This window comes from Falco biarmicus, chromosome 1, assembly GCF_023638135.1.
Source record: "Falco biarmicus isolate bFalBia1 chromosome 1, bFalBia1.pri, whole genome shotgun sequence".
NCBI lineage: Eukaryota > Metazoa > Chordata > Aves > Falconiformes > Falconidae > Falco > Falco biarmicus.
Genome location: NC_079288.1, coordinates 100,577,822 through 100,591,189, shown reverse-complemented (window position 1 = coordinate 100,591,189; position 13,368 = coordinate 100,577,822). Strand labels below are relative to the sequence as shown.

The 13,368-nt window shown below is 38.0% G+C and overlaps 1 protein-coding gene across 2 annotated transcripts in view; it reads left to right on the top strand.

The window, feature by feature from the left end:
* PDS5A (PDS5 cohesin associated factor A) overlaps positions 1–13,139 on the top strand; it is an 85,719-nt gene extending 72,580 nt beyond the window's left edge. Inside the window, exons 29-33 of one of the 2 annotated variants that reach the window (XM_056352545.1) lie at positions 803–865; positions 6,195–6,340; positions 7,540–7,645; positions 9,776–10,128; positions 11,932–13,139. In XM_056352545.1, the coding sequence (XP_056208520.1) occupies positions 803–865; positions 6,195–6,340; positions 7,540–7,645; positions 9,776–10,128; positions 11,932–11,935 (672 nt within the window). In that variant the 3' untranslated portion in view covers positions 11,936–13,139. Of the gene's footprint in view, positions 1–802; positions 866–6,194; positions 6,341–7,539; positions 7,646–9,775; positions 10,133–11,931 lie in introns of those variants that run through there. The other variant, XM_056352554.1, reaches the window with a different exon arrangement.
* Positions 13,140–13,368: the final 229 nt, after the last annotated feature.

Here is a 13,368-nt window from a genome sequence, read left to right as displayed (position 1 = left end):
TCTGATTTAGAATGCAAAGCAGACGAAAAAGAAAGAGGAAATATTTTTTTTATGTTATCCGTGGTATGTTTATATTTGATAATAGCCGTTTGGCTCTTTTGTTTGCTGTACAAGTTGGTCCTATTATTGCCTAGTAAGAGTCTTGGTGAGTGTAGCTCTACTGTCAGTAATGAGGTATACTTCTAAAAAGTGTAAGTGGAACCAAAGTAATTCTCTGAACCAGACCTGATGGTTTTTCTCAGTGTCTTAGACTGTTAATTAACAGCTTTTCCAGAGTCTGTTTAAGCAAAACTTTATTTAATTGTGAAATGGCTGATGCCATGGTAACTGTGAGCTGTTGTCTGTGATAGCTACCTGCATTCAGATACAGTGTTTTGGTTTGTGTAAGCTGTACTAAGAGTGACACAGGTAACAACTTTCAACTTGTTCAGAGAAAAGAGCACCCATTCTCCTCTCCTTGGAATTCCTATTAAAATGATGCAAGTGGAAAAAACAGGGAGGGCAGTTTTGCTTCATTTCAAACGATTTATGTCATTCAATATGGAAAAATGTTAATCCCAACTTCAGGTATGGCATACTGTCATTCATTAATGCTCGTTCAGTAATGGAGGAAATCTCCTCCAAAATACTAGTTTGACATGTATTTATTAGGTTGATTCATTTGTCGGCAGGTTGTATGGTGTGAAATACCTGTAGCACTACAAACTAGTAGCATCTAGTTTGAGAAGTCAGTCATGTATATATAAAAAAACAGCAAGATTGAGAGATCAAACACAACCTTTTCTATTTTATTTTTATACAGGATTTCTGCAATGACAGGAATTACATTTCAGAAGAGACAAGGGTTCTTCTTTTGACAGGAAAGGTACTGTATTTTGACAAGTTACAATTCTTTGAATATTACTTACGGCTTTTTCAATGTCCTGGACTGCTGTAGTTTAAAAATGGTATTAAGAATTTGTGTAAAATAATCTGTGAATCTTTTATTTGATGGCATAATTAGTGCCTTTAACATACTACCTGGTGAGTACACAACACCAGGATTGTTACCTATGCACTGAGGCATAGGTTCCTTATTAACTGCATTTTTTCACATAAGTACAGGTTTCTCCATTATTCAGGTAAGTGTGGCATAATGTTACGATGCAGATACTGAATTGTGACACTGCCAGCACTGGAGGCCTTAAATTTTCAGTCTTAATATTTTTAATATAGCTGTTAATGCTGTTAAATTCAACTGCATACATCTGCATCCTTTTGAATGTCTCATTTTATTTCAGATGTAATTTGGCTGATGCCTTCACAGGGGAGAGAAAATACTAGGGGTTGTTTTTTTTCTTCGCGAGGGGTGGGGTGGGGGTGACAGGCACACCCACAAAAAATAATAAAAACCAGAACCTATTTTTATACCTTTTACCATTAGCTGTCCATTCTTGGGATTCTGAAACTGTCTTTCTTAGGTTCTGGTTAAATTATGTTAGAATGCTTTGTAGTCTAGCTCAAAAAATTAGCAGGTCTTTTTTTCTTGAGCATAGCGAAAGAATGCTGGCTGACCTGTAAAATATAAAAATCCTGAGAACAGTGGAAATCATGGTTTTAATGTAAATTTAATGTGCATTTATTCATTTTCATGTTCTGTGTTTTATGAACTGTTACTGCATTCGTTTCTGAAGTCTTCAGTTAGGGCATAGTTTGTTCTAATTGTTCATTGTAAGAGTAGAGACAAATGACCACTTTCTAAATAGTCTAAGCATATCATTTGCTTCTTCACACACTGTTTTTTCATTTATACAAGAAGTTTCCATTATCAAAGCAGTTCATATGGGTGAGGTTTGCTCAGTTGGCAGAATCCTGCCTCTCCTTACTTCATGTTCACCGTGTGACACCAGCTTGGATGCTACTCGGTGAGCTGGGTTGGAGTTACGTTAGAGAGGGAGGAGGCAGATGGAAGACAGTCACCTTTAGCAGCAGCCCAGTACCAGACTGGTGCTCTAAATATCCTCAGAAGGTGGTACTGTCTACTGCCGTAATTGTTTCACCTTTGTCAACATTCAAGTACAATGAATGAAGCATTTGAAACAAGTTTAGTTGGGTATGTAAACTTAGTACATTTCTCTTTTGATAAGGCATTCAGCAATGTAGACTAAAGTTATGTCTTAACTAAAAAAATCTTGCTGGTGTAAGACAGGCTTCTCTCCTGAATTCTGTTAAAACAGTTAGATTTGAGGAGGAGGGATGTCCCATACCAAGCTAGTATTATTTATTTAATTTTCAATGTTCTGAGAGGACAAACATTATTCCGCACTCTAATAGAAGACACAGACACATGCTTCTTTTTTCTGCCTTCTTCCATTTCAGAAAATGCAGATGTGCAAGGATACCCCACTGACTCTGAACAATGGTCCTTTTTTTGGCTTGATACTGTGTTTTCAGAGGGACCGATACAACACGATTAGGGAGAGCGTGCAAGTCTAGCCATGTTCTGCAGTACATGCCCCTTCTTATTCCCCCAGCATTCATAATTTTTATAATGGGATGCGAGACTCTGCATCTGTGCCTGTTGGTTTTGATATCTGCTTATGGACTTGTTCCCAAATTTATCTGCTCTGGTTTTGAACCTCCCCATGCTCTGCCTTCACAATCTCTTAATGGAGGTAGATGCCAGAAATTTGCAACCTGCTGGCTGCCCTTTCTCTCACAAACACTTTTCTCTCTCCTATTAGCTGTGCCGAATGCTTCCCACTTTTTATAGAATACAGAATCATAGAATCGTTTAGGTTAGGAAAGACCTTTAAGATTATAGAGTCCACCACTAAACCATGTCCCTGAGCACCACATCTATACATCTTTTAAATGCCTCCAGGGATGGTGATGCAACCATTTCTCTGTTCAATGCTTGTCCACCCTTTTGGTGAAGAAATTTTTCCCAATATCCAATCTAAACTTCCCCTGGTGCAACTCGAGGCCATTTCCTTTTGTCCTATCGCTTGTTACTTGGGAGAAGAGACTGACACCCACCTCACCACAGCCTCCTTTCAGGGAGCTGTAAGGTCTCCCCTGAGTCTCCTCCGCTGCAGACTAAACAATCCCAGCTCCCTCAGCTGCTCCTCATAAGAACTGTTATGTAGTCTCTTCACCAGCTTTGTTGCCCTTCTTTGGACATGCAATAAATTGAGTTACTTGGTAAACTGAGCAAATAGAATATTACAAGAATAATACGTTAAAATAAATGTGCAGTATTAGCACTAGGATGATGCAGCTACTGAACATGTGCTCAGTAACAGGCCATTCCTGTTGAGATCATTGCTTTTTTTCTTTTTATTTGCTAGCCAGATGTTTTCCAGTATCTGTGGTATCTCTCTCCTGCCTGCTCCCTTATAATTTCCACACATGGGGATTACTTTTCTTGTGGGAATGTCTTAATAAGTTAGCTTGGTCTCTGAGGAAATGTAAAATTACGTGAAGAATGTGACACACCAGTTATGAAAACTTCTTTGACTCCTCCCCAGAGACAAAATAAAAAACTTCCTGCTGCCTACCCAGCCTGACCAAATCAGTCAACGAGCACCAGCCGTAGCAAGTTCTAAAATACCATCGCTGTATCAGAGGACCCTAGAATAGATAGTGTTAAATATTTTTACACTAGTTTTCTGTATAAAAGTGTACACATTTCCTAATGTTGTAGTGAACCTAATTCTGCATTACATTTTGGAAAGCCTTTCCCAGAGGTGCTTTGCTTTGCAGTTATAGGATGTTAGAATCATTGAATATCTCAAGTTAGAAGGGACTCCTAAGGGTCATAAAGTCCAACTCCCTGCTCCTCAGAGGATTACTTAAAACTAAACCATATGACTAAGAACATCTTCCAGATGCTCCTTGAACTCTGACAGGTTTGGTTGTGCAGCCACTTCCCTGGGCACCGTTTCAGTAAGCAATTACCCTCTCAATGAAGAACCTTTTCCCAATGTCCAGTCTGAACTTCGGATGCAGTTTCATACCATTTTCTCATGTCCCGGCTGGTCACCAGAGAGAGAACAGCACCTCCCCCTCCGCTGCCCCCCTTGAGGAGATTGTAGTCTGCGATGAGGTCACCCCTCAGCCTTTTCTTCTCCAGGCTGAACAAACCAAGTGACCTCAGCCATTCCTTGTAAAGTTTGTCCTCAAAGCCTTTCACCATCTTGGTCACCCTCTTTTGGACACACTCTTAATAGTCTGATGTCCTTTTTATATTGAGGCACCCAAAACTGCACATGGTATTCGAGGTGGGGCTGCACCAGTGCAGTGTAGAGTGGGACAGTCACCTCCCTTGACCAGCTGGTTATGCTGTGTTTGATGCACCCCAAGACACAGTTGGCCCTTTTGGCTGCCAGGGCACACTGTTGACTCATATTCAACTTGCCATTAACCCAGATCCTCAGATCTCTTTCTGGAGGACTGCTCTCCAGCCTCTCATCCCCCAGTTTGTATGTGTAACCAGGATTACCCTGTCGCAGGTGGAGAATCAGGCACTTGCTCTTGTTAAATTTCATGTGATTGGTGATTTTCCAACTCTCTGGTCTATGCAGATACCTCTGTAAGGCTTCTCTACCCTCAAGTGAGTCCACAGCTCCTCCTAGTTTAGTATCATCAGCAAACTTATTTAATGTACATTCAACTCCTGCAGCTAGATCATTTATAAAAATATTAAAAGAGCACTGGCCCTAAAATTGAGCCTTGGGGAACCCCACTGGTGACTGACTACCAGCCTGATGTAACCCCATTTACTATAACCCTTTGAGCCTGACCTGTCAGCCAGTTGCTCACCCAACATACTACGGACTTGTCTAGCTGTGTGCTGGATGAACTGTCCAGAAGGATACTGTGAGAGGCCGTGTCAAAAGCTTTGCTAAAATCCAAAACCACCATGTCTGCTGGTTTCCTTTGGCCAGCTAGGTGGGTGACCTTGTCATAAAAGAAAATTAAGTTGGTTAAGCATGACTTTCACGTTGTAAACCTGTGCTGGCTATGACCAATGACTGCATTGTGTCTCAAGTGTTTTTCTGTAACTCCCAGAATAACCTTCTCCATAGTTTTACCAGGCACTGAAATGAGACTGACAGGCCTGTCATTACCAGAGTCTTCCTTCTTACCCTTCTTGAAAACTGGGGAACATTTGCCAGCTTCCAATTGACTGGGACCTCTCCAGACTCCCAAGGCCATTGAAAAAGAATGGAGGGAGGTCCCACAGTGACATCAGCCAGCTCATTCAGTACCCTGGGATGAATCCCATCAGGCCCCATAAATTTATGTGCATCCAGCTGGAGCAGCAAGTCACAAACAAGTTCAGGGTCAGCTGGGAGTTTATCGTCCCCTCAGTCATGGTCTTCCAATGCAGCACTCTGGGGGTCCCAGGGAAGCAATGATAGGCTTCAGTAGCCCCAAGTTTGCTCTCCCCATATGCAGGCTTGAAGTTTTGTTGGCAGTTTTTCTCCTGTTGCCAACAGTTTGAAACTCAACTATTACGTGGTCACTGTGACCAAGAACAGTCACCAATCACCACTTCACAAGTCCTTCTCTGTTCACAAAAAACAAATCTAGGAGGGCATCTTTCCTAGTGGGCTCCCTTAGTACCTACACCAAGAAGTTACCTTCAACATGGTTCAGAAATTTCTTGGACCTGTTTTTCTCCACTGTACAATATTCCCAGCTGATGTCTGGGGTGTTAAAGTCACCCATAAGGACAAGGGCAGTTATCTAGAGAGATCCCTTAATTCCTTGTAGAATAATTCATTGGTGGTGTCATCCTGGCTGGGTGGTTGATGGTAGACTCCCACTACATCATCTGCTTTATTTACTGTCATCTTCATCCTTACCAAGAGGCTCTCAACTATGTTGAGACTGAAAGAAAATCGCCACATCCTTTCAGTCCTCTAACATTACCAACATTCTGGCTTTTGTTGAGACTTCTACAGCTGTTGAGTCTTCAAAGCATGAGAGAGAGCAAGGCAATGGGTGAAGTGCTGTTAAATTATAAGAAATAAAAGTAGAGTAGACTGTTTTTTAAGTAGAGATGAGGTCTGTAGCTCTAGACCAATGACATCATGACTGAGACTGTTAATCGAGAAAAAGTATATTAAAATACTTAAGAAAATATTTTAAAAACTAAAGATGTGTCTGAAGTACCTATTTTTTAATATTTAAACATTTTCTTCTAGCCAAAACCAACTGGTGTATTAGGTACGGTAAACAAACCATTATCTGCAACTGGAAGGAGACCATATATTAGAACTACAGGATCAGAGACTGGAAGTAATATCAGTGTAAACTCTGAGCTGAGCTCTTCTGCAGGAAACAGATCACGGTACAGGAGTTTGAAATTTCTTTTGTCGCCTTTTTACTTCATGTTCTGCAGTGTGCTTGCGTGTTTTAGGACAGGACATGCTTTGATGTGCGTGCCTGTGTGTTTGAAGAGTGTCTTATCTACTTCAAAAAAATACAGTAGTTCTCTATAGGTAAAATCTCCATCTTTGCTTTTTGTTTTGTTTTTTTTTTAGTAGAAAAACATTCAGTACAGTGTTTAGGTGTGGCCTGTGTGTAATTACATAAAACACAACAGAAGAGACACTATACTGTCTGAAATTTTGGTCATTAACATTCATAATATTTTTACATCAGAAAATGTATCAATTGAAGAGACCAGCCATAATTAATACTAAACAGATTTTTGCAACTCACACATTTTTGATGTATAAATTAGGATTAATCCTAATTGGTAACAAGAAACATTTTTGATGTAGATGAAATATTCTGACCTATTTAATATTAAGAACAAGCTTGCTGAAGAGGACCAGGATCTCAGTGGAGAGATGCAACATATGATTGTAGTATTCGGTCTTTCTTTTAGTAAGTGTCAATTTTGTGTGGATCCAGAGTTTTTAGATTTGTCTTCAGTCTGGAGAAACAGTTTACACTTTCAAATTTTAAGATTGTATAATTTATTTTGGAATTGATTAACTGGCTAAGAGAAAGGGTTGAGGGAAGTAGAGAAAGTCACCTGTCATTGCTACAATTCATAAGGCTGAAGAGCAGCCTAATTCAGTTCAGAATTTGTGTTGTAAGTGTGCATGATACCTGCTGTAATAATCTTGTTTATTTATTTCTTTAACTAATTTGTTTTTAAAATAATCGTATGTTTGTGTAAATTAACATGAAGCTTGAGCATTGCTGGTCTTTATTTTTCTTTGCTACCTTTGCCAGTGTGGGCTTTTTCTATCAGGGAAAAAGAACACAGCCTTGTTTAGAGCATTGGTCTTAAGTTTGCAAAAAGAATCATAATGGCATTGTGTCTGTGATAAGGGATTTGGCTCAGTGACAAGCCAACACCTTTCAGATCTTTCCCAGTTCTCAGAAAGAAGACGTAAGTGTGGACTCGGGCAAATTCAACTCTTTATAATTCAGCCTGTGTTGGGTTTTTTTTATTATTTTTAAAATAATTGCAGACATTTTTCTTCTGCTGTTCTGTATATTTTGGTTTTATTTTGTCTTCAATTATGCTACCAGGGAACAAAGTTCGGATATATCAGAAACTGGAGTCAGTGAAAATGATGAAAATCCTGTAAGGATTATTTCAGTCACACCAGCAAAGACAGAACCTGTGAAAAACAAGGTACGTCTGGGGATTTTATGGACTGTATCTCTAATAAGCTTGGCATTGGACGTTTATTCAGCGTGCATCACTGCAGGTGGTCTCTGAGGAACTGGTTATGTCTGATTTCATTTCAAGTAGTTATATCACTTTCCTAGCCCAATATTTTCTAGACCATTCTAGACCCATTATTTTCAAAACTACTGTTTATTTTATCCAGAGTAATTAATAGAGCTCACGTGCTCAAAAATAGCACAGGCAAACTGGAAGGGACTTCCTTGTTTTTAAAAGATTTCCACCTTTATTCTGTGTTTTCCAGTATAAATAACAGTAAGGCTGTGATTCAGAGTGAAGGCTGACACCTGTAGCTTTAACTGAAGATACTGCCGGGAAAATTTCAAGCGGTCCTTTAGCATGAAATATGTATCTGACTTTTGGATTGTGTCACAACCGAAGTATTATTTAAACTTTGAGGATTGTTAATGCTTTCCCCCTTTCCATTAGAGACAGAGAAGATCATGCATAAATCATCATGATTTTTCAACTTCTAAAGCATAACAGTTGCATGTAGTTTAACAAAGGTAAATGTGAAGTCCTGCATCTGGGGTAGATTAAACTTAAGCAACAGTACAGTGTGCTGGAATCTGCCTGGCTGGGGTGTAGGCCGGCTGACAAGGACATAGGGGGACCATCACGGTGGACAACCAGTGGAGCATGAATCGCCAGCATGCCTTGGCAGCAGTGAGGGCAAGCTGGGCCCTGGGCTGCAATCAGCAAGAGTATAGCAAGCAGATTGAGGGATGTGATTATTCCACCCTATTTGGCATTCATTAGGCTAACCTGGAATACTGAGTCCAGAATACTGTGTCCTGCCCAGTTCAACACAGATTGAAAAACCGGAGAGAGCTTTGCAGAGGGTGGCCAAGATGATTTAAAGGCTTAGAGGAGTTGTCGTATGAAGGAAGGTTGAAAGACTTGGGTTTCTTCAGCCTATAGGGTAGAAGCCTTGGGGGAATCTAATCAGTCTTTCAATATCTGAAAGGTATTTGTGGAGAAGATTGAAGTACTCTTTTTCTCAAGGCTGCATGGTGACAGGACAGAAGGCTACAGGCAGAAGTTACTTCAGGGGAAATTCCATCTGGATGCAAGCAAAAATTTTTTTTTAAATCTGCATTGTGAGGAAAATTAAAGACTGGAATAGGTTGCTCAGAAAAGTGGTGGAATGTCGCTGTTCACGGCTTGGCTTGTCAGGGGCCCTGGATAACCCGAGGCCCTGCTTTCAACAGAAGGTTTGACCAGATGATTTCCAGAAGTCAGTTCCAACCTAGATGATTCTGTGATTCTAAAATTAAAAATAGATTTTTGTAATGATTGTGGGGATACATAAATGGTTCATGCTGTACATGTTTTAAGAAGTTATGTGTCTACTCAGTCTTTTTTGATTAGGTGAAATCGGAGTAATAAGCAGGTGTTTTGGATTTGTATCATCACATCTCTTTCTTAATCTTTTAAAACACAACATCCATGTGATATTCACACCTGTAAGTTAATGAAGAAGAAAAAAATCTTCCCCGAATTTCAATGTGTGATTCCTTTTTTGGTTCTATTTCCCCAAAGTAGGGTTCTTCTGAAAAGTTAGAGAAGTTAGGCAAAGCATTTATGAAATAAATCTTCAAAAAAGCTTTGTAGTTTACCTGTAAATTTCTTAGGAATAGCTAAAAAAAATAAAAAAATAAAAAAAAAATGTGCATGTATTGAAGTAAAAATCATTTGCTGTACCAGAATCATTACTCTTGCTCCTCAGTTCTCTCCTGTCAGTTGTTAAAGAGGCAGTAAAAAGAGCTTGTCCAGATGAACAGTCATGGAAGTGGCTGAGTTTTATTAGTCTTACTGTAATCTCACTTTTAAGCAACTTTAGATACATTGGGTGCAGATATTAATGTTATACCCAATGTAGAAAATCTTTTTGCAAGGTTGATGTCTGAAATCCCATTTAGTAAAACTTTTTACAAGGTCTAAGACCATGTGATGTATTTTTATAAGAACACATACTGTTTGATAAGGTTATGTTTCTGTCGGAGGGAGGTAACAATTTGAGTTTGCCTTTAGGAATCTCTTTTTTTCTTCACATTCAATATTTTTATTTTCTAGGAGATTAATTCTGATCAGGCTACACAAGGAAACAGCACTGAACGAGGGAAAAAAAGAACAGCAACAGCATCTGGAACTGAGAATATTCATCAAAAAACAGAAGAAAAAAATGTAGATGAAACAGGACCATCACTCGCAGCAAAAACCAGGAGAGGGCGTCCACCCAAACCTGAACCTCAGGGTACCACTGCAAAAAATGAGGAAACAAATAAACCACCTGTCAGGGGAAGGAAAAGGGCAGCAGTCAGTCAAGAAAGTCCAGGGAGTTTAGAGGCAGGTAATGCCAAAGCACCAAAACAGCAAGACACAGCAAAAAAGCCTGCAGCAGCACAGAGGCAAATTGATCTACAAAGGTAAGAATAAATAAATAATAAAATACATGGGTCAGGTAGGCCTTTCCTGTGTCAAGATAAATCCTGAATTTACAAGTATAGCAGATCTAACATAGTTAAAGGGCACGACTAAACCACAGTGATTTATAAACACCATGGTCCGACATACATTGTGTTGTGTTCTGTTTTTCAAAGTAAGTACCAGGGCAGCTGGAATTGGAGAGATGAATTTACTTGGTCAGAACAGGATAATCTAGCCTGTTTTCACCAAATTGTATTTTACTAGCATGGCTACGTAAAAGAACCAAGAGTTGAAGGTGTTTCGGTGCATTCATTTACGCCAGGTACACTGGAATTTGGGTGCTCTGCTCCGCTTCAGTTCATTTATAATAAAGGCTTGAAAATTGACCATCTTTAATGAACAGAACAAATTGTAATTCCAGCTGTAATTCTTTTCTGATATTTTGGGTTTATGCTTGTTTAATATTAACAGTATTTCAATCTATGTTTTAAGTAAATCAAAAGGAGAATTTGGAACTGTGTAAACTACAAAACAGCTCTTGGATGATGATTTATTTTTCTTTAGTGTTTCAGTGTGTTGATTTTATTTGCAATATAAACAAACCACAAATGCACATAAACACTGAGAAATTTGTTTAGCTGAATCTGATACAATAATAATTTTAATGCAGAAGTGTCCAAAATTGTAGAGCAATAAGATAAGGTCAGCAAGCCAGTGTGCTAGAAGGACTCTCAAATGGATTTAAAGGAAGAAAGAATCAGTGAAATGGTCTCTTTCAAGAGATTTTGTAAATTGAAGATCTTGCAGAGAACTTAAATCAAAAAGAATTACCTTTTCCTCTCACAGCAAGATTCGTACACCAGTAAATTGTGCAGTCTTTCAAGACAGTAGTAGTTGTATGCTGCATTGCAATGCTTGTTTTATACATCAGATTTCTTTGAGTCTTCATAACAAATTGCACTATCCATAGCCTTCAATAAGCAACCTGTATCAGATAGCTTCTTGAAAATATGTAATACCTCAGTGTTTCTTGGAAAAAAATACCAAAACATTGTTAACATTTTTCAGAAGCCAGGTGCTTGGAAGTGATGGAGATTCACTGTTGGAGATAGAGTCAAGTCCAGAATATTCCCAAAATGCAATGGATCTTTTTAAGGCCTGTGGGAGCAGCCAGGAAGATACTGAGGATACAGAGATAGCAGAGGGAGGCTTCCTTAAGGTGTAGCAGGCATCTTATATAGGACAATTCTGTTTTTTCTATTGTCGCTTATACAGCAAGGAATAAAAAAAAATGTGTCTGTCTTCCAGAGAAATGTATGTAAAAATAGCCGTGCCTGAAAGGATATTTTTTTTCCTCTTAAGCAGACATGTACAAGTTACTGTAAATATCTGAAAAACATTTGAAGTAGTGCTTGTTCTTAAGTAAGACAGGCTAATTTTATAAACCTGTGTAATTAAATAGTTAATTAGAACAAGTTACCATTCTTACTCTGTTTCAAGTGAAAGCTATGGATAAATGTATTTCTTTATGCTGAAAAAACATTACTCGGTGATGAAATTATTGTTATTCAACTTGTGTATTTCCTAGTTTATCAGGAAGTTGTGCTATACAGTAAGGAAATTCAGAAATATTCAATTAATTATGTAATTGCTGAGTAGATAAAAGATGGAGTGGGAAGAATCACAGTGTAAAGAGTGCAAAAGCTAAAATGTGAACAATATAGGTAGGATTTTGATTCAGAATCAATTGTAATTTCCATGTCCTCACAATTAACTTCTATTTCCTTTTTCCCCCAAAAAAGGTAAAAAGAAAACTTGCTCGAAAAGGGAGGAAATGAAGGCCAAATAAAGGCATGCTCCAAGCTTCTGCAAAAACTAGGATTCAGAAATTTCCTGTACAGGAACTGAAATTACTTCAAAACACAACAGCTTTCAGCTCTGAAACCAGAAGGAAAACTATGCTTCCCTTTCACACAAAATTAATCCTTCTCAATGGAAATGTAAAGCAGAAACTCTTGAGAAAGAGGCTAAAAGCATCTGTACTTATTTCCCCAGAGACTTTTTTTATGAAAAGTCAATAATTAAGCAAATTGCTTAACACTTGGTTCCAGTTCCTGCATTCTGGAGTTTAAAAGTGTATTTACACCATTAATTTCCATGCTGCATTTTTTATTTTAAAGAAAGTCAGAGGAGGTCCTTACACTGACATTGAAAATTCATGATCCTAGAGCCAGGTATTTCCCATGTTTCACAGAAAAAGTAGAAGTCTACTGAATGGATTTTAAACAAGACTAGAGGAAAAAAAAAAAACCCCACAAAAAGTCTTTTTGCTTTACTTTTGGAGACTGTTTTATGTATAATTCTTTCTGCCTGCCTACTTTTCTGCAAAAATAAGATGTACAGATTTCAGTTCCCTGCTATGAAAAGTCATGTGGTGGCAATTTTATAAATGTTGCTTTCTGATTTTTATCAGAGTGGGAAAGTAATCATTTAAAATTATTATTAATTCGCAAGTAGACATTTCATTTTTAATTTTCCCTCCGTTTTAGTTTAATATAATTTGCAATAAATGTACATATTGATGTTTGTTTTATAAAAACATATATCACTTTTAAGTGTTTTTACTCCTGCGGTTCTGTTGGAATATTCTAAATTTTACAGGAGTAAAGACAGTCCAGCATTTGATTTTATAATGTTTGTCACCAGATTTTTATTATTGATGTAAAGAAAAAAAAAATCAATTTTTAAAAATAGTTGGACTTTGGCAGCTTTGTAAGGAAAGTTGGAAATGTTTAGGATTGCTCTCAATTTTAAGCATTGTGCTGATTGGAAGTAAGTCTGTTTTGCATTTTGTCTTCCTGTCCAGGCTCATTTTTTAATGTTTCTTTTAGAAGATTGTTGCATCAATATTATGTTTCCTGGCATTGTTCAGCATAGATACAGTGTACACTTTTATGTACACACGATCATATTTAAGTTTGTTGCATAAAATAAACGCTTCTAGGTGTCATGTGGCAGTCTTTTTTTTTTTTTTTTTTCTTTTTTTTTTCTTTCACAGAAAACTACTTGCTATATCTGTGCATGGTCTTGGATGTTCATAGATATAGGGTATTGAGCAAAGAAGTTTTAAGATGTTTTACTGCAGACAGTTCCATAGTTTAAAAGATAAGGTTTTTTAGGTGAAGTTACAGTGCTTTATCTTGTGAAGTTACATGGGAAGAAGGAGGTTGGTCAGCAGA